We start from the raw sequence: 26,106 nt of genomic DNA, 5'->3' as shown, positions 1-26,106 counted from the left end.
GACATTGGACATTGAAAAATTCATACTGGTACAGCACTGAATCAAACGGACTTCATCCTAGAATATGCTCTGAGAAATACATGTACATTCTGAGAGGACAGCAGCGCAACATGTTCCCTATGGGCGGCAAGGTAATATTTACTTCTGTGGCATAGGACCTGAGTACATGTTTGCAATCACGTAGCCCACAGTTATTGTTTGTTTGGACTAATTAAAATACTTGGCACAGTGGAGGAACTGCATTGGGTCTGTGGTTTAATTTGCCTACGTTGAATTAAATAAACAAATATTACCCCTTATTTTTATTGCTTGGTTAGAAACCGTTAGGCATCTCATTACACGTCTGGGTGTGTCCAGTGCTGCAGTTTGATTTGGTTGTATAATGATTAATAATTCAATAATAATTAGTTATTTAGCGGACGCATTTAACGTCCACAGATATGTCCTGGCATGCCACATTCAGGAGAGACGTGATCATGTGCACGGTGGTAATATACCTTCCACCTCCGTGAGGAAAATAAATAATTCCTCGATGGGGTTAAGGAATGTTATGTAAATTATGCAGTTTAACAACTGATACTAACAACACCAGATATGATATAACTTGTTATAGCTTTGCATGTACATTTTAAAGGCTTAACTTTAATGGATAATATAATAAACCTGTTGAATAGATAAGGACCTTTTATAAATAATGTCATTTATTTATTAAAATGTACTGATTTACTACTTTATCCTCTGGTTATTATTAGGGCCATCATTTATAGTACCCTAGATAAACTGATTTCCACCTGTGGAACCATCTAAATCACCTGGCTAATTACTTTATATATATATATATATATATATATATATATATATATATATATATATATATATATATATATATATATATATTATTTAGCTGACGTTCTTATCCGAAGTGATTTACTGTTGATTAGACAATTCCACCTGGAGCAATGTGGGGCTAAGGGCCCAACAGTGTGCGGATCTTATCGTGGCTACACTGGGGCTTGAACCACCAACCTTGCGGGTCCCAATCATGCACCTTAGCCACTAGGCTCCAGGCTGCCCCTGTTGACTCTTATACAAGCAAATGGTTGACGCATTAGGCTACACCAGGTGAGCAGACTGACATGGACGGACCGTCAGGCACAGTCTGTGAGTGGCCGGGGGCAACTGCACCCGCCTGGTACACTGAACGCCCACTGGAGCCAATTTATTTTGCACAGTTTGCGAAGAATCCATATAAGCACAAAAAATAGAGCAGCGTTTACGGACGGAAACATCAGTAGGGGCCTGAAACGCACACGCGCGGGGATCCTCTGTCAGTGCGAAAAGACGCATTTGAGCAGTGGCCAGATGTCATCCGAGATTTGACGGAAGCATTTTTCCGTGCTAGCATTACGCTTGGAAAAAGCTGACGATCCGAAACTGCCCGATTTTTTTAAAATAGGCATGTTAGAAAGGACCGGGATGCTCCCTATCCCTGAAAACAACTCCAGCCACGGTCTGCTGACCCGCAGTAATGAGAGATCCAGTGGCACATACACTTATATTCTACATTTTTACTCAATTGCATCCGACTTAAGTTACTCTCGCCGACCCTCTTGACTCTGTACCTTCACACAGGAAGTTACAGCACATTTGCATCCGACGATGGATGTTGTACTTGAGGTTGATTTCAACATCATAACAGCATTTGTCTTGAATAATGCAAGCTGTATGTTGTAAGCATACGATGAAACCAAAGGCGTGGTGCAAAATGCGGTTCAAGGTAACGAAATGTAATGTGAACAAAAGTGATGTTGACTGTTTAGAAGCATTTTGGGTTAGCAATTTCCTAAAAGCTGACAATTTTTTGGAGTAGTCAAAAATATTTTCAAGCATTATCAAGCCTGGTGCTTGGACCATGATAGGGTGAGGTTGAGGGTTGGCCGTTAAGCCACTCAGCACTGATGCCAAATGCTAGATTAGATGAGTGCTGTACCCGCCTTTTAACATAACCACAGAATTGGGTAGTATTTGCATTATTGCATTATCTGTGCATTAACATTGCAGAAGAAAAACCTTTAATTCAAATTGTAGTGGAAAAGATGCTTGTGATAAGGCACTTTTTATTAAATGTTAAATGGTTGGCATTTATATAGTGCCTTTATCCAAAGCGCTGTGCAAGTGATGTTTCTCATTCACCCATTCATACACACACTCACACACCAATGGCGATTGGCTGCCGTACAAGGCACCAACCAGCTCGTCAGGAGCATATTGGGGGTTAGGTGTCTTGCTCAGGGACAGTTCGACACATGTGGTCTCTGATGCATGTACTCTGCCTTTTACGTCAAAACTATACACTTGGCACATTCCATATTTGTTCCAGCCATGTACATATTACTCCTGTTCCTGTTTAATCAACTCGAAAGAAAAACATTTTTATCATACGGCTGGGCAAAGCAACTTTATCTGACTGCTGACGGACAAACAGACGCGAGTGTGCGTGCGTCATGTGTGTGTGTGCGTGTGTGCACGCGTGTCTGTGTGCGCGTTTGTGTGAAGTGTACTAATACACTTCATATATTGGCATATTTAATTAATTAATCAATATTGTTCTATTAGGTCAATTGACCATATTTAACCATATTTATTTTAAAATGTAAATGTTGAGTTTCCCTGTTTTATTGTTTTGTATAATTACAAAACAGACTATAACAATACTGTAACTGCGTATATGTATACATAGAGACAGTAATGTAGTGTTGGTGTTGTTCAGCGATGCTGGGGTCAGTTTTATTGTGTTTTTGTGTGTGTATGTGTATATGTATACACACACAGACAGTAATGTAGTGTTGGTGTTGTTCAGCGATGCTGGGGTTAGTTTTATTGTGTTTGTGTGTGTGTGTGTGGTGTGTGTGTGTGTGTGTGTATGTGTATATGTATACACACACAGACAGTAATGTAGTGTTGGTGTTGTTCAGCGATGCTGGGGTCAGTTTTATTGTGTTTTTGTGTGTGTGTATGTGTATATGTATACATACACAGACAGTAATGTAGTGTTGGTGTTGTTCAGCGATGCTGGGGTCAGTTTTATTGTGTTTTTGTGTGTGTGTATGTGTATATGTATACACACACAGACAGTAATGTAGTGTTGGTGTTGTTCAGCGATGCTGGGGTCAGTTTTATTGTGTTTTTGTGTGTGTGTATGTGTATATGTATACACACACAGACAGTAATGTAGTGTTGGTGTTGTTCAGCGATGCTGGGGTCAGTTTTATTGTGTTTTTGTGTGTGTGTATGTGTATATGTATACACACACAGACAGTAATGTAGTGTCAGTGACAGTGTTGGTGTCGCTCAGCGACGCCGGGGTTAGTTTTATTGTGTTTTTGTGTTTTGGGAGAATGGAGCTAATGAAGCAGCATTCCGATGCAGCCGCGCACGCATTCCTCCCATTGTTTCCTCCCGCGGTCCGTGTCCTCTCCGGCCTGCGTGCGCCAGTGAAAGCCCGTTCTTAGGACATCCGGCCGCGGCCTTCCCCTTCTCCCGCCACCGCCGCCGCGCGCTTGCACAACGGCTCGCTCTCCTGCGCGACGGCAGGGCTCGACCGCCCAGCCCACTTTACCCAGCTACAGCAGATGTCACAAGTCAGACGAGAGGGAAAGAGGGGGAGAGAGAGGGTACGCAGAGAGAGGGAGAGAGGGGGAGAGAGAGGGAGAGTGTAGGCAGAGAGAGGGAGGGAGAGAGAGATGGTGGGGAGAGATGGTGGGGAGAGAGGGGGAGAGAGAGGGTACGCAGAGAGAGAGGGGGAGAGAGGGAAAGAGAAAGAGAGAGGGTAGGGAGAGTGTGAGTGAGAGTGAGAGAGCAGCAGACGGAGAGAGTGGAGATGGAGAGAGGGTAGGGAGGGAGAGAAGGAGATGGAGACAGAGAGAGGGAGGGTAGCCAGAGAGGGAGAGAGAGGTGGTGGGGGAGAGAGGGAGAGAAGGAGAGAGAGGGTAGGCAGGCAGGGAGGGAGGGAGGGAGAGAGAGAGGGCTGGTGAAGGCTTGCGAGAGGAGGACGAGTGTGTGCCTGAGTCACTCAGTAACTCGGCACCCCGGCACATGGAACACACAGTAATCTTCCCCTGCTATTTCTAGAAAGAAGGAAAGACAAAAAAATACCCCCCCCCCCCCATGATCTGTGGAGGAAACGGATGCAGATGGTCGGTCTGCTTGGAGGTGGCAGTCTCTGTCTAGTCATGTGGTCCCGGGGGGGGGGGGGGGGGGAGGAATCTCCTATTATTTTTGAGGGGGGCTGGATTTTACTGAGCCCTGTGTGCATATGATTGAGTGGGGGACAAATCTAATATCACCCTGTTCACGATGGTCTTCAATCTAATTCGTCTTTGTTCAGCTATATGTTCATTCTACTGGCTTAATGTTCACCTGGGTGCGGAAGAAAGATAATGTGATTTGTAAAAAAAATACTACTAATAACTGAAATGCGCAGTATGCTGCATACTGAGTTATTGTGACCCCGGTTTGACTTTGTTTTTCTCTTTGTAGCTCTTTCGGGAGGTACGGATCATGAAAGGCCTCAATCATCCCAACATAGGTGAGTGCCGTGGATTCGACTCCTATGTGCGTGTCCTCAGCAGGCAGTGCTGGGTCTGGAGAGAGGGCCTGTGCATCTCTACGGTCTAGACTGGCCAGTGTATTGCTATATTCTAGACCAGGCCAGTGTATTGCTATATTCTAGACCAGGCCAGTGTATTGCTATATTCTAGACCAGGCCAGTATGTTGCTATAGTCTAGACCAGGCAGTGGGTTGCTACAGTCTAGACTGGCCAGTTTTTTGATACAGTCTAGACCAGGCCAGTGTATTGATGTAGTCTAGACCAGGCCAGTATGTTGCTATAGTCTAGACCAGGCAGTGGGTTGCTACAGTCCAGACCAGGCCAGTGTATTGCTACAGTCCAGACCAGGCCAGTGTATTGCTACAGTCCAGACCAGGCCAGTATGTTGCTTCAGTCCAGACCAGTCCAGTGTATGGCTACAGTGTACAGTCTGTGCAGACTGCATGTCTGCAGGAAGCAGTAGCTGCTGAAGTGAGATCGGGACAGTGCGTGTGTGACTGTTTCGGTCTTCTTCTTCCCCCCCGGGGAGTTTTTTGTTCCTCAATTACTCACATTTGCGGGGACCTGGTTTTTGCCCAATTTTCTTTGTGTCTGTGGAAGAAGCGCTCTGCTAATCAGACTGAACAGACATGAATCGGGCTTGGTGTCAGCCCTCCAAGCCCAGCTCACCGCAGTCCCAGACTGCAACCTGCACACAAAGCTGTGCACGGCCCTGGCTTTACCTGCAGTACATGCAGCGTTTTCATAGGCTGATCCAGAGCTTTACTCCGTCTGCTGGGCCAATCCCCAGCCAGCTCCAGTCTGGTGCAGTCATTTACAGGGTGTTCTTCCCTGCTTACCCCCCCCCCCCCCCCCCCCGGGTTTTTAATCCTGCCGTGTCAATCATAACACATTACCCTGTCAGTGTCTATAAAGGTTTTGTAATAATAATAAATAATAATAATATTGACAACAATGTTCTTCAGTGATGAAATGGGTAAACTCGTCCTCCGAAGTAGTTGAATTCCCAGGTGCTCAATGTCTTGTATGTGTGTTTGTCTGTCTCTCTATCTGTCTGTGTGTATTTGGCTCTGTCCTACAGTTCAGCTATTTGAGGTGATCGAGACGGACAAGACACTCTACCTGATCATGGAGTATGCCAGTGGAGGTGGGTCTCCTCATCTTCACTCGACCAGCTCTGTTATTGCATTAGCCTCATCCTCAGATCAGTTCTGGGCAGTACAGTGATCTGTGTGCTGATGGTATGTTGCAAAAACTGCAGCAACTGCAGTTGGCCAGCTGGTGGGCTGAGAAGCAGCCGCAGTAGTCTGGACAGGCTGCTAAGATGCACACACTCCAACCTGCAATCTGGGAAATTAACACAGGACACTGCATCAACCAGGCATACAAAATATTATTATATTTGATATCGGATAAAATATGATAGGTTTTCATTCATATTCATAAGGGTCTCAGTGACCTGACTGGTTCTGGTATTGTCATGACACAAGAACATGATATAACAGGATAAAAATAAACCCATCACATGCCCTAGTAAAAAGCTTTTAAAAAAAGCAAATGTTGGCATTAAGTGTTGTGATGAACTGTCTCTCATAAGATTTTTTTATATTGTACCATTAAAGAAAATCCATGGCTTAACATTTGGTGCAATTAAATAGTTTTCTCATGTTTTTTTTTTCTCTCAAAGCATAAGGTCAGCTTGCTCTTGGAGAAAAAACACTTTGGTGAAACTCTTCCAACATGTTTTAAATACATGATTTAAATACAACCTTATGGTCCTTGAAACTTTGTTGACCAAATCTGAAATCAAAAACTGTTACGAAACCTCTTGTTTACAACGGTGGAAGCTTGTCCCTAGACCCTAACATTCAAAAGGGACTGTGTTCAGTCTAAGACCGAACTCGTTTGACCTTAAATTCAGGTAATGTAGTTTAGCGAGCACCCTTTTTCCATTACCACACAACATTTTTGTTAAATTAAGTGGCTGCCAAAACGCTCAATGTTGTGCTGGAAACGGAAAGTTTCCAAATTCATTAGTGAATGACAAATACAGCGTGGACTTAATAAGGGCTGCTGTCCTCATGGACCTGTTGCAAAATATCCCAACACAGACATCTTTATCTGATGAGAATCAATAAGTTGTTTGTGACCTGCGTAGGAGATAAGACGTTATTCTTGTTAGCAAGAATGTTTCCTTCTAACTAACACAGTTTTGTCCCCTTCTGTAGGCAATACGTATACACAAATACACAATCACATGCATTCTCACACAGACGTGCACATTCCCACGCATTCTCGCACGCACACGCGCACGTGTTCACAACTCGTTTTGTGTCGAAACGGCTCTTGCGCTGTCCTTCCTGTTCTCGTGTGGCCGAATGTTCTGGTCACCGTGACTCAACCGCTTTTTTCAGTCACAACATCCGCGCGGCGTGTCCAGACAGGCCGCCCCCTGCTGGTCAGAGAGCAGCGTGGGGCCTGGCGGCTCGAAAAAGCCTGATCGCTCCTGACGTGGCGCACGCCGTTCCCGCGGCCGCGCCGGGGCGAAGCGCGACAGTTGTTTGGGCGATAGCTGAGCGCAGCGGGAGAGGATGGCTGGAGGCGACGGCCCGTGTTCGCGCCGGCTCCACGAGCGCAGGGCGACTCCGCTGCTCCCGCTGCCGCCGCACGCGCGCGTCTCCGCCGCTCTGGCGAGGCCTGCCGCTTCATATGGTCCACTTTGCTCCTCAGAGCGTTTCACAACGCCAGAGCCACTGGGTCGTCAAACTGGCTAACGCGCGCAGGGTGGCTAACGCGCGCAGGGTGGCTAACGCGCAGTCTTTAGATTTTTGTTTTCATCATTAAATCTTTTTCTTAATCCCCCCCCTCTCCTCTCTTCTTTCCTTTCTCTCTCCCCATGTTGTGTCCTTCCTCCCTGTTCGGCTGATCCATCCCTTTTGAAGTGCACTCAGCCCCTCGCCAAACAGCTTGGTGCATCCCTCTTTCTCTCCCGCTATTTTTTGTTTGCCCCCAGCTTGATACACATATGCACACTTACACCCACGCACGTTTGTGCATGCGCGCACACACTGACATCCACGCACATTTGTGCATGCGCACAACACACTAACACCCACGCACGTTTGTGCATGCGCACACACGCTGACACCCACGCACGTTTGTGCATGCGCACACACTAACACCCACGCACGTTTGTGCATGCGCACACACTGAGATCCACAGGCATGCACATGCGTCTGTCACATCAATCAGGAATCCAGCTTTGAGCCCGAATCAGTCAGACAAGCCTTCTCTCTCCCTCTCCCTCTCTCTCTCTCTCTCTCTCTCTCTCTCTCTCTCTCTCTCTCCCCCCCCCCCCTCCCCCCCTCTCATTAAGCGCAGCCTCTGTTCTTATCCTTATCTTCTGACTGCCTACTGACAGCCTCCTCATTTTAATGAGGGGGGTCTTTAATCTGTCCCAGTGCACATGCGCACACACACACACACACACGTACACCACATGGGCCGTGGACACACACACACACACACACACACACACAAGTATACCACGTGCACACACAGATACACACAAGTACACCATATGTGCACACACATACGCAGACACACACATAATCATGTCATATAAGGCCATGCGGGCTGGGCATTTTTATGTTGCATGACATGACATAATAAAAAGCAATCGTTCACACACACACACACACACACACACACACACACACAGAAATCATATTTGCACATTATATTCAGGTCAAATAAAATCAAATTTAACCCAAATGATTGATTGATTCTTGCTGATACTTCCATATTTAGTCCATTACACAAGATGGTGGCAGTATTTCTTAGAAGGGCATCATAGAATGCATTGACCAAGTTTTATCTAGAGAGATATTATATTGAGATATTATATATGTTCTCGCCAAGATATGAGGGCACCTGATAGCATCTTTATCTTTCTATCATTATTTTATGTGATTCATATAAAATCATATTATTATTGCTCACTCTGTGGTGAGTTAGGATAGTTTATACTATCCCATATAAACTATCTCTCTCTCTCTCTCAGGTGAGGTGTTCGACTACCTCGTGTCTCACGGGAGAATGAAGGAGAAGGAAGCACGAGCCAAATTCCGTCAGGTGACCCCCTCCCCCTCCCCTACCAACTGCACCACCACCACCGCCGCATTCAGGCCTAAAATCACAGTGGCATTGAAAACCTGACTGCGAACACTGCGAACATAAGTGGCATTCTAACCAAAGTAACCATTGTCTGTCTGTCTGTCTGTCCCGCAGATTGTGTCAGCCGTCCATTACTGTCACCAGAAAAACATTGTCCACAGGGACCTCAAGGTGAGTATGTGGCTGTGCAGGCCTCAGTTACTTCATGCAGTATCAAAAACCCCATAAAGTGAACTTTCCCTTTAGGCTTTTGGTGTATGTTTTCAGTTGGCCTTGACTTGTCCATTAAAGAATCTTTTAGGTATTTACAGAAGTTCATGACAACATTGCCAGATTTACAGTGGCTGGTATTGGGGCATTCTGTGCTTCATGGTCTTAAGAAACAAAATACACTTCAGGTCACTCTAAAGCAGCTTAGACCGCAACACTATGCCTGCTGAGGTGGCGTGTGTGCCTATTACCCGATTATTCTTCAAGAAATTGCGTTTAATCTTATTTTCAGCCGTGTGCAACCTGAGACGAAAGGAAACCGTGAAGCTTCCCGTATAAACATTACCACACGGGTCATTGGTCGACTCCAGGAGTTGAGAGGTTGCACAGCTTGAGAACCGAGAAGGAAAGAAGTAACAGCACAAGATAAAAGCCGATACTTATGTTTATGATTATAAATATATGCTATTAGGTTAATCCCTTACATCGCTGAACAAGCTGCTTTGTTGTGACTTGAAATGTATTTACAGACATTCTTCCTCAAATCCCTGAATGCCCCAATCAGTGAAGCTTGTAAAGCTGACTGGCCAACAGAAACTGAAGTATAAAATGTCCTTCATTGCACACAAAAGCCGTTTTGGCTATTCAAAAACATAGTTTAACCGAAATGAATATAAAAAAGCCCTCAAGGTGAACAACCCCTTTTAAGTAAGAGTTGTTGTCATAATGTGGAGTTGGAGTTAGTTTGCGCGCACACAAAGTGCTTGGAGATCATACCTGCGTAGATTTCCTTATTCATTAGCATAACGCTGCATGTGATTGGCAGTGCCTATCTATGTGGCACAAAGCAGGCTGAGCCTTGACTAAAGTTTTGGGCGTGACTGCTTGGGAATTTACCTGTATATTACCGTTTTTATTAGAATAGTAAACACACAAGTTTGGACTTCAAACAAAAACAATTAGATTAGAATGACTAGGTCTGAAACCAGCCTAGCGGCTCCAGGGTTGACCCCTGACCCCTGACCCCTCCCTGTCCCGCAGGCGGAGAACCTTCTGCTGGACGCCGACTCCAACATCAAGATCGCCGACTTCGGCTTCAGCAACGAGTTCACCCTGGGGAACAAGCTGGACACGTTCTGCGGCAGCCCCCCCTACGCCGCCCCCGAGCTCTTCCAGGGCAAGAAGTACGACGGGCCCGAGGTGGACATCTGGAGCCTGGGCGTCATCCTCTACACGCTGGTCAGCGGATCGCTGCCCTTCGACGGGCAGAACCTCAAGGCAAGCCTCCCGCCGCACCGCCCTACGCGGGCGTCTAGGCTAGCGGCAGCCTTCAGTGCTGCCTCTCCAACCCTCACCAGCACGCTGCAGGAAATTGCCGGAACGTTTAGGTGTTCGGATGCTTGCGTTGAAAGGCGGTTTAGTTGTTTCTATAAAATGCCGTTGCTGTTATTGTCGTGCGTAACGCTTTCATTTTTGGTAGTTTCAGCTTGTCTGGACACGTTTTTGTTAAAGATCTAATCATGTTATACATGTGTTTAATAACATGCTACTTCTTCTTTTTTTTTTTGGTTATTTTGTTACTTTAAGTGCTATTACTTCTGGCTAATAAAGTTTCGGGATCACTGGTTTGTGTTTCTAGTCTAGTTACAGGGGTTTAGATGGTCCTTCTTGGGCATCTAAACAGTGACCACTCAGCAGTAATGTAATTTTCTCCTGAACGAAATGAAATTCCGTTTCACTCATATGGCACTGTTCTAGACACCACAACCAAGATGCTTTGCAGTGAAGTAGGGAAGCGTATGTGAGTGTTATCTTCCCATGTCTGAAAAGGATATTTAATGTTTCAGTGAAAGTGATATTCAGAAGTGAATCAGTGGCAGGAAAGCGTGTGGCTTCACATACATAAATGAACAAGTGTGGCCAGCTTCTGCTGCCTGCTTACCGACTGATATTACCCAATCAAGACACTTTGCTCTGAACAGTAAAATGTGATTGGTGTAGTCATTTACACTGTTGAGACGGTTCTGCCCATTAAGCGGTTGATGAGGCTTTGCTTGCCCCAGCAGATGTACTGTAGGTTCTGCCCTGGTGCACTGGACTCGGACCAGCCTCGGCTGTGATCTCATAATGATTTCCTGTGGAATTGCTGTTAGGGAGGCTGATCCTGGATCAGTGTCCGGGGGCAGGAAGTACTGGGAGCTGCCCATCACCACTGGCCATTAACTGAAGGCCTTCCGTTTTGACGTGGCTGTTTACTGAATTGCTGATCAGCTCAGCCCTGTCCGAATTCCTGCTGAGTTTCCCCTCCCGATTTGATAATTCATTACTCCCTTATGAATCTACCCCTTGTGTCTGGGTGGAAAGTAGTTTTGTAAACAGCCCCTTTAATCCGAGGAACCATGAGCTGCTCAGAGCTAAGACTGGCATGACCCAGGGTTTGACCACCAGAATCGGGGGCGAAGGCTGGTGCACTTCCTACTACACCAGAGCACCTGAATAATCTGATATTTATGTTGAAAGTGCAGAATATGAATTTAATGGTGAAGGGGGCTCTGTGGTTGAACTGCTGGCCCGACCCCCTGATTAAGAACCGTCCTGTAGAGAGCACTGTGTTCAGCTTCTCTGTAACGTGTGTAAATTTAATTTTAAGTGTATTAGTGTCAAGGTCAATTTCCTGTTCTCTCTGCCTGTTTCATGCACTCCCTTTATTATTGCATTACAGCGGTGATTTATATATAAATGTATGCGTGCAGTGGACAATTAGGAATAGGAACAAAGAATGCTGGATACATTCCACTTTATTGTTTATCCAATGTTTTCTATGGTCAGCAGTATGACAATTTATACGTATAATCTTATTGCGATACCATTGCTTAGGGAATAAAATGATTAGAATTCTTATTCGGAAATGGCCGTGTCCCAATTGTTGACACCCCTGCATTTAGTACTTTTTACACCCTCCCTTACCATGGCAACATCACTGAATTTTCTCCTCTAAGGTTCGGTGGGGTGAGGGAACACAAAACAAGGGGTCTGAGACCATTGTCCTGCTTGGAAGATCCAACCATGACCCTGTTTTAGCCTCCTAGTAGAGACAGCCAGGTGTTTGTCTAAAATCTCCAGGTCCTTGATGGAGTCTGTTATGCCGTGGGTTCCCAGGCCCTTTGCGAGCAAAAATGACCCCACAACATATCCTCCACCGTAGGTCTTTGAAAAAGCTGGCTCCTGGACTTCCAGGTAGTGCTGGAGTTGAGCTTTGTAGGTGGGTTTTCTGACTGCGGTGCATTGCGACATTGGCGGTGTGTGTTCTGACTGCGGTGTGTTGGAACATTGGAGGTGTGTGTTCTGACTGCGGTGTGTGTTCTGACTACGGTGTGTGTGTGTGTCTGTGCTTGTGGTAACTGCAGGAGCTGCGTGAGCGGGTGCTGAGGGGGAAGTACCGTGTGCCCTTCTACATGTCCACCGACTGCGAGGGCATCCTCCGCCGCTTCCTGGTGCTCAACCCCACCAAGCGCTGCACCCTGGAGGTGAGGAGGATCAACTGCAGTCTATCAGATGGAGCTGTAAACTAGACATAGACGCTGTGGGTGGAGTCCAGATATCAGGGCCCAGAGCTGTAACCAATCACAGGAGCTGTGGCTAGAGTCTCACTTCAAGGCCAAGAGTGGCACTCATGAGCATACTGCAGTGGTTGAAATGGGTCCTACAGTGATAGAAGAAGTACTCCAGGAAGCACACCTCAAATTTGTTTAAATTCTGCCTGATAGCATTTCGGTCTGACCTGAGCTCAACTGTGATCTGGTCCCTTTAGGCCAGCCAACTACATCAATTCCTCCAAAACGTGTGCTTCGCTGAGGTCCACTGACAGCTTTGAAATGAACACCAAGCTTTCTGTATTTGCTTTTGTGTTCATAAGGTTTATAAATACCAGAGAGCTCAGTTACTACAGAAGAGTAAAATCAATTTGTCTACGCTTTCCTGGGGAATAGAATGTTGGTCCCACACCTAGTGTCAAATGACAAAAGCCTTCACTGAATGTTATCTGTCCAGTTTGTCATAAAAGTTGCAATTCGTTGCTAACGGCAACCCACATTAAAACCAGCTGTTAGCCTGTATAAGCCATTGGCACAGTAGCATCTCCTGTAGTACTGTGTGGCCTGTAGGGTCTGAAATAGTCTCTGGGTCTCCTGTAGTACTGTGTGGCCAGTCGAGTATAAAATAGTCTCAACATTGACTTAAGTGGCCCCACTGGAAACTACAAACTGGGGATGGGAAAATTAATAAGCAAAATAAGCTGGTTGCACCAAAAACATGCCTCCTGGATTTTGCCCTTAATTTATCAGCAACTTAAAAAATATTCTGCGTGTTAGTCAAGAGTTTCATCCAATCCCAGCTCCGGGTCTGATCTGTGTTTGATTTGTCCTGTCTGTCCAGCAAATCATGAAAGACAAGTGGATGAATGCAGGGTACGAGGGGGAGGAGCTGAAGCCCCACGTGGAGCCGGTGGAGGACTACAACGACGCCAGCCGCATCGGTGAGTGTTCTGCGCCCCCCAGGCCTGGCACCCTGGCAGCTCCCCTGCCTCTCCGATCCATCTTCTCTCCCTGTTTCCCGGGTAACCTAAGTGCCGACGCAGGACATTTGGACCGTGTTGTGCGTGCGTCTGCATCCTCTTCCTCTCTAAGTGCTATTGGCCGTGGTCAGTAGCCAGCGGGGAGGTCAGCTGAGGTCCTGAAGGAGCCATCTTTCTTCGCCTACTTTTTTTTTTTTTTACTTTTCCCTCCCTCACTTTTTATTTTTTCCCTCTTCTTTCTTCTCTTCTTCCCTCCTCTCAGTCTTTTCCTTCCTTTCTCTTTCCTCCCCCTCTCTCCCTCTCCCTGTTTGCCTCTGTCTTTATCCCCCTCTCTCACTCACACGTTTTTTTTCTCTGTGCCTTGCAGAAGTGATGGTGGGGATGGGATATTCCCGCGAGGAGATCAAAGACGCCCTGACCAATCAGAAGTACAATGAGGTCACAGCCACCTACTTGCTGCTGGGCCGCAAAAACGAGGCAAGTAGCTCCAGCGGGGGACGCTTTAATCATTAATGTTCAAATGATAAAACCCAAATGCATACCTTTTGTAGCGATTAGAATATATTGATGAAGTTGGTCACTGTACTTAGGGAATGTACCAGTGTGTGTGTGTGCGTGTGTGTGTGTGCGTGTCTCCGCACTGGATCCATTCGAGTTCTGTGCTTGAGCTGTTGCAGCTGATTGGCTGTAAGGCTTGTGCTCCGCCCTCCTGACCCCAGGAAGTGTTTGGTTAATAAGTGCTTGTTGTTGCCATGACAGCTGGAGGGCAGCGAGTCGCGCTCAGGCAGCAGCCTCTCTCTGGCGCGGGTGCGGCCCAGCACCATCACCAACGGCACCAGCAAACACTCCTCCTCCTCCGCCGCTGCTTCCTCCTCAGGCTCCGCCTCCTCGCACAGCAAGACCCAGCGCAGCACCTCCACCTACCACCGGCAGCGACGGCACAGCGACTTCTGTGAGCGCCAGAAAACACCCACAATCACTGACCCTGGCCCCAGATCTACCATCTCTAACCAAGCCCAAACCAGCCTCAAACCACCCCGAATCATCTTAACGCAATACCCCAAACCACCCTCAAACCATCCCAAATCATCTCAACTCAATACCTCTAACCAACCCCAAACCACCCCGAATCATCTCAACTCAATACCTCTAACCACCCCCAAACCACCCCCAAACCACCCCGAATCATCTCAACTCAATACCTCTAACCAACCCCAAACCACCCTCAAACCACCCCGAATCTTAACGCAATACCCCAATACCCCGTGCTTGACCGTTTAGCCCAGTGTAGCACAGACGGCTTTCTCTCTGGCCATTGAGGGGTGTGCGGTGCACTGCAAAAAAAACAAAGAATAAGACCGTCTTAAGTATTTTCTCCTCATATTTACATTTCAAATCTTGTTTCTATAACTTTTTCTGATAAATTAAGATTGCCAATGAGGTGTGAGAGATTTGCCAATGGGGTTAGACAATTTCACGTGACAAGCACAAAGTAACTGAATATTAAAAGCTAATATTTTCTACTTGAGAGAAAAAAACAAACGGATTTTTAAGTCTCATTACAGGACTAAAAGTGTAAAGGCAGCATTTCTTGCAGCATGCGTGCGTTCGTGTGTGCGTGTGTGTTTTAACACACCTCCCCTCCCCCCAGGCGGCCCCTCCCTGCCCGTGGCGCACCCCAAGCGCAGCCCCACCAGCACGGGGGACGGGGAGCTGAAGGAGGAGCGCATGCCCTCCCGTAAGGCCAGCTGCAGCGTGGTGGGCAGCCGCAGCATACCCCCCTCCAGCCCCATGGTCAGCAGCGCCAACAACCCCAACAAGTCTGAGATCCCCGACCGCCGCAAGGAGATCAACGCCACCACGGTGAGGGAGGGAGGGAGGGGGGAGGGGTGGGGTGAGCGGGAGGAGGGGGGGGGGGGGGGTGAGAGGGAGAGGGAGAGAGGGGGTTAGAGGGAGGGGAAGGCGGGAAAGAGGGAGATGGGGAGACAGAGGGAGTACATGAGTGTGAAGGAGTGTAAAAGGATTGCAGTGTAACGAGGGAGAGAAAGGATGTATGAGCAGAAACTGAGAGAAAAGAAGTTTTCGGGCAGTGAGAGGAAAAAAATAGAACCAGAAGAGAGGAGGAAAGAAGCGAGTGGTCAGCGTGTAAGCACAGAGAAAGTGGGAGGAAGAAAGGATGAGAGACACTGGACAGGAAAGTGAGGTGATGTGGGCTAAGAATAAGACTACAGGGGAGAGAACTGTGCATTTCCGGTGCCTGCTGTGTGCTGACTCATCTCCAGCTCTGCTCCGGGTCTGGGGAATGGAGTGTGTAAAATGTCGCCCTCGGCCAACCGTGCCTCCTGCTCAGTGTCAGTCAGACGGGCTGTGGGCGTGGGGGTTTGAGTGCAGTCGGGGCCGCTGATTGGCCCGGGGCGCGGACGCAGTCACACCTGTACCCTCCCCCTCCTGCAGAACAACATCCCAGCCAGTGCCATGACCCGCCGGAACACCTACGTCTGCACAGACCGCTCCAGCACCGACCGACACTCCCTCCTGCAGAACGGCAAGGAGAACAGGTGAGACGTCTGCTTGCACGCACACGTGTGTGAGTGAGTGAGTGAGTGTGTGAGTGAGTGTGTGAGTGAGTGTGTGAGTGAGTGTGTGAGTGTGTGAGTGAGTGTGTGAGTGTGTGAGTGTGTGAGTGTGTGTGAGTGAGTGAGTGAGTGAGTGTGTGAGTGTGTGAGTGTGTGAGTGTGTGAGTGAGTGAGTGAGTGAGTGAGTGAGTGAGTGAGTGAGTGAGTGAGTGAGTGAGTGAGTGAGTGAGTGAGTGTGTGAGTGTGTGAGTGAGTGAGTGTGTGAGTGAGTGTGTGAGTGTGTGAGTGAGTGAGTGAGTGAGTGAGTGAGTGAGTGAGTGAGTGAGTGCTCTCTCTCCCCCTCTTCTACCTATCTCTCTCTCTCTCTCTCTCTCTCTCTCTCTCTCTCTCTCTCTCTCTCTCTCTCTCTCTCTCTCTCTCTCTCTCTCTCTCTCTCTCTCGAGTGAGGGTTAAGCTGGGAGTATACTTGATAAAAAGGCCAACACAGCCGAACATGGGACGCATACAAATGTGTGTATCCTCTTTGCGGGTTCGAACTGTTCGAAACTCCATGCCAGTGGGGGGCGCTGATTAAGATTCAGCGGTTGTGATAAGAACAAGAAACACAGAAGTGACACCGTTTATCAACGTATCTTCAGTGTTCTCCTCGTAGTAGGTCACGCAAGGATAACCACTCTCCTTATCCCTCCACTATAACTCCTGACCCACAGTTTGCACCACTGGCCTACAGGAAAGTGGGGGCACGTCATAGCTAATTGACAGTTCTCATTATCACGCCCAGGCAGTTTGGGTGAACTTTTATAGTGGGAAATTTAGGCTTTCTAAAATAAGTTTTAAAATACATTTAAATGACTGAATAATAGAAAGATTATGCACATTTGTTTTATTGTTGCCTGAAGACAACTGGCAAGTGTCACATTCAACCACCATGTTGCTCCTCTAAAGTCGCTTTAGTTTATTTAGTGCTGCAAAAAAGAAAAGAACAAAGAGAAGGTGGTATTTTCGGCTTCGTAATCGTGTAGCGTAGCGTGATATTTTAGACCAATTGCAAGCTGTCTCCCCTACATTAGTGTGCGAGCATCTCGGCTAGGTGTGCCAGCAGGGATGTGCATGCAGTGGTGGCCAAAGTCGATGCAGTTTTTTCCCCACAAACTTCAACATTTCATATACTGCCTTTATGGTATGGACTGTGAGTGCCAAAGCTGGTAGCATGCCTCCTGCTCCAACAGTGGATATTCGGGCCTGTCCATATCACACACACACACACACAGACACACACACACACACACAGACACACCGACACACGCACACACACGCACACACACACACACACACACACACACACACACACACACACACACACACACACAGACACGCACACATATGCGCACAGACACACATGCACACACACACACCCACATATGCGCACACACACACACAGATGCACGCACACGCACACACTCATGCGCATAGACACACACACACACACACACACACACATATGCGCACACACACACACTGCACACACACACATATGCGCACACACATACACACACACACACACATATGCGCACACACACACACATATATGCACACACACACAGACACACACACGCACACACACATACACACACACACAGACACACACACGCACACAGATGGCCTGGTGCCCTCCTCCAGTGCAGTCCTGTAGAAACAGTGCAGGCGTTCCACAGTGTTGCACATGGACCTCTCTCTCCGTGGCTCATCGCAGCGCTCGTTATTCAGAGCGTTAAGCGAAGCGCCCTGAGGCCAGTGCCCAGGCCTGGCCAGCCAGCCGTCCTGTCAGATCTGTCACAGGAGCAGGACAGAGCGACACAGACGTCTGCTGCTACTGCTGTGTGTGTGCTGCAGTCTCTGAGCCAGCCGAAGCCTGTCCCACAGACCCTCTCTCTCCATCTCTCTCCCTCCCTCCATCTGTCTCCATCTCCCTCCCTCCATCGCCCTCTCTCCATCTCCATCTCTCTCCATCTCCCTCTCTCCCTCTCCCTCCCTCCCTCTCCCTCCCTCCATCACCCTCTCTCCCTCCCTCTCTTTCCCTCCCTCCATCTCTCTCTTGTCATTTTTTCTCCTCCCTTTTTTTTTTTCTTCTTCCTTTCCAGTCCCTACCTCTCCCTACTTTTACTCAGGTCCCGACACACAGGCAGAAAAGTTCAGAGTGCAACCAAAGCTCAGGCAGCTGATCGTTCTCCTGTCTGTCCTCTTCTCCCTTCTTCTTCCTCTCTTTTCTTAATTCTCTGGCTCTCTCTCTCTCTCTCTCTCTCTCTCACTTTCACACACTCTTTCTCCCACAGTCATATTTGTAATTACAGGCTGGAAGGCTTAACTGTAATACAGCTTGAACAAGCTCCTCAAAGCCATAAGCAAATGCATACGGAAGTTTACATACAATGACTACAATGATTATCCGTAAACCCTACTCAAGGCTGGTCTGTATCGCTTCATTCAGTCGCAGTCAATTTAGGGTTTTTCCACCTACAACTGGAGAGGTTATTGTTTCAGTCTGTCTCTTGTTTACTATTACCCGTCATCTGGTATTGATGAATACATTGACGTTGATAAAATCATACTGGACTTTGATTCTTCGTGTAATTTCTGTATACTGCAATTGTTATCTATGCTTAAATGGTTTTTTTTCCCCTCCCTCTCCATCTTTCTTTTTCCCCCTCTTTCTCTGCCCCCCAACCTCCCTCTATCTCTTTACCTCTCTCTCTCTCTCTCTCTCTCGACCCCCAGCTCCCTGTCCCACCGGCTGCCCCCGGCCTCGCCCTCCACCCACAGCATCGCGGGGGCGGGGGCGTCAGGCTCGTCTTCGGGCGAGCGTTCACGGCTGACGCGCGGCTCCACCGTCCGCAGCACCTTCCACGGGGGCCAGCTGCGGGACCGCCGCCCGCCCCCGCACGCCGCCCCGCCCACCTCCCCCACCCTGTCGCACGACGCCAGCCCCCTGCCCCACGCCCGCACCCGGGCCACCTCCAACCTCTTCAGCAAGCTCACCTCCAAACTCACGCGCAGGTAAGGGGAGAGGAGAGGAGGGCCGGGGCCTGAACCCCGTGACGTCACACAGAGCCCACGAGACACCCTCGGTAAAAACTAAGTAAAAGTTCAAACGAGGAAATCCGTACTCTCGGTTTTGCAATCCATGCCTTTGGTTTGCCTTTTCGAAACTTGAGGGTATGGACTGGCAACCGATTGCAAAGAGTACGGATTTCCTCATTTAAAACTGTTTTTATTTATTTTATTTAGGGTGAACAGGAGGCTCTGTGAATATGTGGTCAGAATGCTCTTAACTGAACACTCTCACGTGTAGCAGTCACTACTGACGTGCGTTCAAGACGGCAATTTTAAGTGAATGTTTCATTTACTTCACTGCCAATGCTTAATACGCCTGACTTCGGTCTAACAGTCCTAGCTACCTGCTTACCTGGTTTTTTAAAATCTAAGAACAAATATTACATTGATTAAAGTGCATTATTACAGCCGAATGATCGTCAACTTTTGTTCTCTTCCACGTTGGCAGCCATTTTGGTTCGGCCGGTACTCTTCAGCTGTGATCGTTTAACGTTAGGGGTGACCAAAAAAAAGTCTGAATGTGTTTCCACTTGAGCGCACCTCCGGTGATTGATAGAAATTGTGTTCAAGAACACTGTCTTAGAATTTTGGGGGAAAAAAACTAAACTTCCTCTTCAAATTGTTAAGCATTGCAGAAATGTTAAATGGATGGCTTTAACAAGTTTGGTCTAATTCATATTGTCTGCGCATAGAAAAATTGTCTGTCAAATGTAAGCTGTTAATATCTACATTTTGAAATGAGAAAACTTCTGAAGTTGTAAATATGTTTATACTGTGCGTAAATGTGTGTGCAAGGATTGTTTGAAATGCCTTAGGAACCAGTTTAGTTTGACAACATCCCTTTTGAATTGTGTGTGTGTGTGTGTGTGTGTGTGTGTGTGTGTGCAGACATCTGTGTGGATGAGGAATGCTCACCCCCATGCGTGAAGAATGCAGTCTGTCCTGATTAAATTGCGCCAGTAGTACTGTGTGTCTGTGCGCGTGTGCGCGTTTGTTTGTTTGTTTGTGTGTGTGTGCGTGTGTGGGCGCATTTGTTTGTTTGTGTGTGTGTGTGTGTGTGTGTGTGTGTATATGTGCGTGTGTGCGCGTTTGTTTGTGTGTGTGTGCGTGTGCGTGTGTGTGTATGCGTGCGTGTGCATGTGTGGGCGCATTCGTTTGTTTGTGTTTGTGTGTGTGTGTGTGTGTGTGTGTGCTTGTGGGCGCATTCGTTTGTTTGTGTTTGTGTGTGTGTGTGTGCGTGCGCGTGTGCGCGTGTGTGTGTGTGTGTGTGTGTGTGTGTGTGTGTGTGTGTGCGTGCGCATGTACTCAACACAGCCCATGCCATTTTGGGCCCCTCCCAGCCAGACTCATTGTCGCCGCCCTTGTGGCGTGTGTCGTCTCTGGGGCGCAGGGGCATGTAGGCCATCAGCAGGTGCCGGGGCTGCGGATGCCAGCGGACCCCTGTCCTCCCACCGTTCTCGCCACACCCCTAATCAGCACTGACTCTCCCTGGCCTTCCTCCTCTATTAACCTCCAGCCGCTGGGCCTCCTCCCCCTTTCTCTCAGTCTGGGCTGTGGTCGGTGCCTTTTTGTTTCTTTTTTTTGTTTCGTTTTGTTTTTTTTCCAAGTTCTATTCTCATGTTTGTTTGCTTTTCCTTGCCAATCAGCTGCAAATCTCTCTCTTTCTCTCTTCCCCTTTCTGTTTCTGCTGTTATCACTATTTCTTCCTTTTCTTTTTCTGTTCCTGTCTCCTACTCTTTTTTTTATTTGTCTCCTCACTATCTCTTTTTGTCTCTCTCTTTCTCTCCTCTCTCCTCTCTCTCTCTCTCCTCTCTCTCTCTCTCTCTCTCTCTCTCTCTCTCTCTCTCTCCCCCTCTCCCTCCCTCATAGGGTCAATCTTGACCCCTCTAAACGCCAGAGCTCAAACAAGTCAGTCTCGGGCTGTACTCTTCCACAGGGATCAAAAACAGTTAGTAAGTCTCTTCCTCCCATGTTTCTGGCTTCTTCGCTCTGTCTGTCTGTCTGCCTGCCTGCCTGCCTGCCTGCCTGCTTGACGTACGCCTGTCAGTATCCATCCCATTTCCCCTTCCCCTGGCCTGCTGCCTCCCCACCCCCCCCACCCCCCGGTCTGGTCAGATCCCACAGCACCCCCTGTAGGTCACTCTCAGCACTACACGTACTGGGGGAGAGAGGGTAGACTTCAGTCGGTCTGCAGCACTGAGGTGCAGCAGGGTAAGGCTGGCATTCTTATAGTGTGATGCTTCCAGGATGCATATTCTTAAATAAATAACAAAATTACTTCTTGTCTTAGTCAGATGCCCCTCTGAGGTTTGTCCTTGAGGTCCAAAAGATAACCGTTTTTGTCAACACTTGGATCTGTCCAGGTGGTGAGGTCATTAGTTGAAACTGCTCATTGTCTGCATGGCTGGAGCTTGCCAAAAACTGTGGCCCTTGAGGGCCAAATCTGATTGGTCCGAATATGGAGTGGCCTGAATGTTCCAGTTCTCCTGCTGCCCCTCTGACCCCACCCCTCCCTAAGGCCTGCATGATGCCACTGGAGTCTCCCACATTAGGACCTCAGTACATGTTTAAAATCAGTTCTACACACCCCCTCAGGGCCGATTTGGTTCTGCAACTACCCCCCCCCCCTTTTGCAATGCCCACAGACTCTCAGATTTTAATATTCCTCTATTTTAAGTCTGTCCACTTTCTGTCTAGACACCGAACCCAGTGTTTCCAACCCCTCTACGTCACTCTGACTAGGCTAGACTAGAACAATGCCAAGGATAGGCCCAGACATGGCTGCTTCTTTACTAATACCTTACTAACACCTGGCACAGCGAGTATCTCCCTCTTTACCCAACTCTGTAAGGGCCTGCCCCCTCTGTTACTCAGGCTCTTTGTGTTCCTGTCAAAGCCTGCCCCCCCCACACACACACACACACACACACACCAGGGTCACTCCCCACAGCCCCCCCATGCAGCTGTTGGCACCATCGGCCACCTCTCCAGTTTGTCATTGGGGGCGGGGGGGGATAGGTTTAGAAAGGGATAGTCGCAGATTGTAACGGGGATTACTGACGTCCTGTCACAAGCTCCTTATCTCGGTTAAGAGGCGCGATTCGCAGCGGGGGGGGGTCGGACCTGCGGTGGCGCCCTCTGGCCGCAGCCCGTAAGACTCCCCTGACTGGCCGGCCTGAACCGCTATTTCGGCTCCTCACGTCTCCTCGCTGAGCACCGCCACAGCGCCTGTCTTAACACGTCTTCTAGTCTCGTGGTGACAGTTGCTTTTTGCTTGACAAGTGAAATTGTCTTGCCTCACTGGCAAATCTTGAAATCACCTCATCGCCAATCTTATTTAGCAGAAGTAATATCTCAAAATGCAAGACTAAAATACTTATTCTTTGGTTTTTGCAGTTAGAATGCACACATCAGTTCCCATTCAGGCTCGCCCTCTCCCTCCTGCATGGGACCTTGAGGTTAGGGTTAGGAAAACCGCATCATGGCCTGACCCCCGTACCCCTGCCCCGTCCCCCCTGCACAGCCTGTGGACTGCAGCATGGTGCGCCTACCAAACCACGGCAGGATAAGTGCCATCAGGGCAGGATCTGCTATAGAGCTCCCCCTATGGGTGGTGGTGAGGGAGTGCTCAGGGCCAAGCATACACACACTGTACAGTCCCCACCACCCCCACCTTCCCTGTTAAGTCTAGGGTTAGGTCGGAAACAGTGAGTCCCATGCAAGTCAGTTGGCCTGGTGCTACATCGGTCACGCTGAGATTCACAAAATGGCCCCAGTTCATCGCTCTTCCGAAGGAGACATATTTGAGAAGATGTGAAGGCCAAATTCCTGTAGGAGGAGGCCACTTTCATTTTAACCATTTTGTTAAAACTGTTAAAGTTTTTCTGCAACAGATACTTAGACTGAAGTGCAAACAACAAACAAATATTTGATACTGTTATACTGTATTTGGAGTTTTGACTGCAGATTTCTTCACATCATGTCAACTGGGTGTTCTGTGCCTTCTCAAAAATGTCTCCTTGGCAAACCTTTCAGGAGAGCAGTGTCCTGTGCGGCAGTGGTTTTGAAACACAATAAGTTACACCTGCTAAGTCACAAAGGTGCAGGTCACTGTAGTTCCAGGGGAAATGCTTTCACCCGTTAAAAACCCTTCCTGTCTGTAGATATCATCCCTGGTGTTGCTTTACAGTATATCCTGTTTGTTTGTTGGTTGTTTTTTATTTTATTTTGCGGACTGCTGATTTGACTTAGATGTTGTTCCGTGGGGTGGATGTTGTTGATATTGTGGTGGTTGTGCTGGGTTCTGTTATGGGTTCGGGGGGGTGGGGTGGTGGTGGTGCTTCTCTTGACTGATTCATTCCTAACGCTGGTGTTTGTCTTCTTCTTGAGGGTCACAGACGAACCTGAGGGAGTCTGCAGATCTCCGGTCTCAAGGTGAGTATCCACCACAGCAACCCCCAGTGGTCGGAGGCCTGAAAATCACCTTTATGTCTATGCTATGTCTTTTATGGGGTTTTGATTGGGGTTCCCTATTGCTTTCTGTTGAGTTCTGTTCAGAAAAATACAGGATGCAGCTTTCAGCCAGACTACTTAGCTTGTGTCGCAGCTTGAAACAAACCTTTGGGCTAAGTAGAGTCCTTTGCCATTAGTGGCTAGCTCTGGCCACAGCTAAGGGAGAGGGTACAGAACGGGATTTTTGGGTTGTTTTATCTGCCTTTTTTTAAGGTATTGTGTATATGACAATAGCTTCTGCATGCGCCACTCTCAGTTCCCTTAAATTAGGTGAACTTCAATGGCAGTTGCACACTGCCTTTGAACGCAGACTGAAACACGCTGGCATAAACACTACTGTTAAACTCACAGTTTGCCCATTGCCGGGCAGGAGCAGATGGGCTCCCCCTCTGAGCCCCGGTTCTGCTCAAGGTTTCTTCCTGTTAGTCGGGGAGTTTTTCCTTGCCACTGTCGGCCGAGGCTCACTCTGAGGGGGTCTCAGGCCTGGGCTCTTTGTAAGGCTGCTTTGTGACAATCTTGAGAGTACAAATACAGTGTATTCTCAGTGGGCCTGTGGTGCCATCCACAACCAGGGATTCTCTTCATTTCTTTGAGCTTCAGTGATACCTTATTGCCCCCAGAGCACCCTTCAAAACAATAGCACATTGAAGCAATGATGCATCTGTTCCTGAGGGGCTCCTAAATGTCGCTGTTGATTAGACGTATTTGGCGTAAGTTTCTTCCCAGGGTTATCATATGAATGCCTTTTGATGTATTTCTTTCCCCACTGTAGCCCCGGATGCACAGTATCTGAGTAAAAACACCAGGTAAAATGATGATTGAATTGCCTAGTGAATGGTCAGCTCCAAGTTTGCCTAATAGCACCCTGGGTTGTGATGGCTTGTAGGTACTAGAGTCAGACTACTTTGGTAGACCTCTGTATCTGTATTTGCCTTACCAAAACTAATTTTGTGCAGTGACGTAGACTACTAGTGTTTGACACCCACTAGACTGTTGAAGTTGTATTGTTGTCCCAGTTCCCCAATAATTTTACTATGTCAGTGTGCACTCCCGGATTTAAATTTGCGTAGCAGACTCACCGAATAATTTGGCACGGTGTGTAAATTGTGTGCTGCACATGAGTCTACCCACGAGTCTACGTGTTTGTGCGAGTTGCATTACGAACCGGCTTACCTGTGTGTGCCCGTTTACATGTGCGGACTGGCTCTACTTTTCCGTTACGGTGTCTGAGCCGGGCCTTCGGCTCCGTTATCGTTGAAGCGGACGTTGCACAGCAAGACCGTGTCCTTTCTCTTTCACCTGAAGATACATTTACAGAACAAGTGTAAAAAAACAACAACAACAACAACAGCAGTTTGAAGCATGCTCCTGCCGGAATGGAATGGAGTTCCTGTGTTTTTGTGATCATTTTAGGAGAGAAGGGACCAATAACGTGGGGGGGGGGGGGGGGTTGAGAAGTATACCAAGGGGGGGGGGGGGGGGGACTGCCTTCTGTCATCGGGTCACACACTGAAGAACACAGAGGTAGGTAATGTGAACGAGGGTGCCTTGATACAGTGGAAAGCCTGTGATATCAAATTTATGAAACAGGAAGTGCAGAAAAAATTTTTATTCCCTTCGGTGTGACATTGATCTTGACTTCACCCTTGACATAAACATGAACATAAAATGCGCTGTCATATTGGATGTTAATCATAAAATGACGTTTACTCTGTAGCATTCTATCAGCCCAGGTTTAAATAAATTATTTCCTTTGCCATCATGTTCTGGTCAAAAACATATCAAGTATGTTGTCTGTACACACAAAGACAGAATGCATAGCATCATACCAGTAAATGCAAATAGAAAATGTCCACATTCCAGAGCAAGTATATTTTCGAATTTTGTGCGGCAGTTGCTGAGGTTATCGTCGCTATGACAGTTAGCGCATTAAATCGTTTGAGCATTTTAAACACATTGCCTTAGCACGTAAGAACAAAAAATACAACAGCCTATCTGTGTTCTTCATATTATGTGAAAATAATTAGGCTGTTTAATTCATGTCTGGCAGTTTTTTTTGTTTTTTTTTAATATATTTTTGTGGTGTATAATTGTTACATAAAATGTTGTATATATTTAGATTTAGTGGTTAGTGAATTGTTAGTGAAGTGATAATATCTATGTTTTAAGAATCAGGCCAGAGTGCTGGTATGAATGAACACCCAATAATACTAACCTCTCCTCCCCCTCCCCACCTCCACCCACGCATTCATCCACACCCCCCCCCCCCATGCACCCCACCCTGCCTTCCTCCTCCTCTTCTCCTCCTCCTCCTCTTCTTCTCCTCTTCTCCTCCTCT

At 47.7% G+C, this 26,106-nt stretch overlaps 1 protein-coding gene across 1 annotated transcript in view; it reads left to right on the top strand.

Moving 5' to 3' along the window:
* The window catches only part of mark4b (MAP/microtubule affinity-regulating kinase 4b), a 61,880-nt gene that overhangs the window by 29,870 nt on the left and 5,904 nt on the right, over positions 1-26,106 (top strand). The window contains exons 4-18 of the mRNA XM_061216860.1: positions 4,540-4,588; positions 5,692-5,757; positions 8,674-8,744; positions 8,901-8,957; positions 10,038-10,274; positions 12,404-12,523; positions 13,431-13,530; positions 13,937-14,046; positions 14,329-14,521; positions 15,221-15,432; positions 16,024-16,127; positions 18,921-19,199; positions 21,126-21,208; positions 23,646-23,690; positions 24,541-24,574. Coding sequence (XP_061072844.1) covers positions 4,540-4,588; positions 5,692-5,757; positions 8,674-8,744; positions 8,901-8,957; positions 10,038-10,274; positions 12,404-12,523; positions 13,431-13,530; positions 13,937-14,046; positions 14,329-14,521; positions 15,221-15,432; positions 16,024-16,127; positions 18,921-19,199; positions 21,126-21,208; positions 23,646-23,690; positions 24,541-24,574 — 1,760 coding nt within the window. The remainder of the gene's footprint in view (positions 1-4,539; positions 4,589-5,691; positions 5,758-8,673; positions 8,745-8,900; positions 8,958-10,037; positions 10,275-12,403; positions 12,524-13,430; positions 13,531-13,936; positions 14,047-14,328; positions 14,522-15,220; positions 15,433-16,023; positions 16,128-18,920; positions 19,200-21,125; positions 21,209-23,645; positions 23,691-24,540; positions 24,575-26,106) is intronic.

The sequence above is a fragment of the Conger conger genome, chromosome 13 (assembly GCF_963514075.1).
Source record: "Conger conger chromosome 13, fConCon1.1, whole genome shotgun sequence".
NCBI lineage: Eukaryota > Metazoa > Chordata > Actinopteri > Anguilliformes > Congridae > Conger > Conger conger.
The sequence above is the reverse complement of the archived record's forward strand: the minus strand, read 5'-3'. Positions and strand labels throughout refer to the sequence as shown.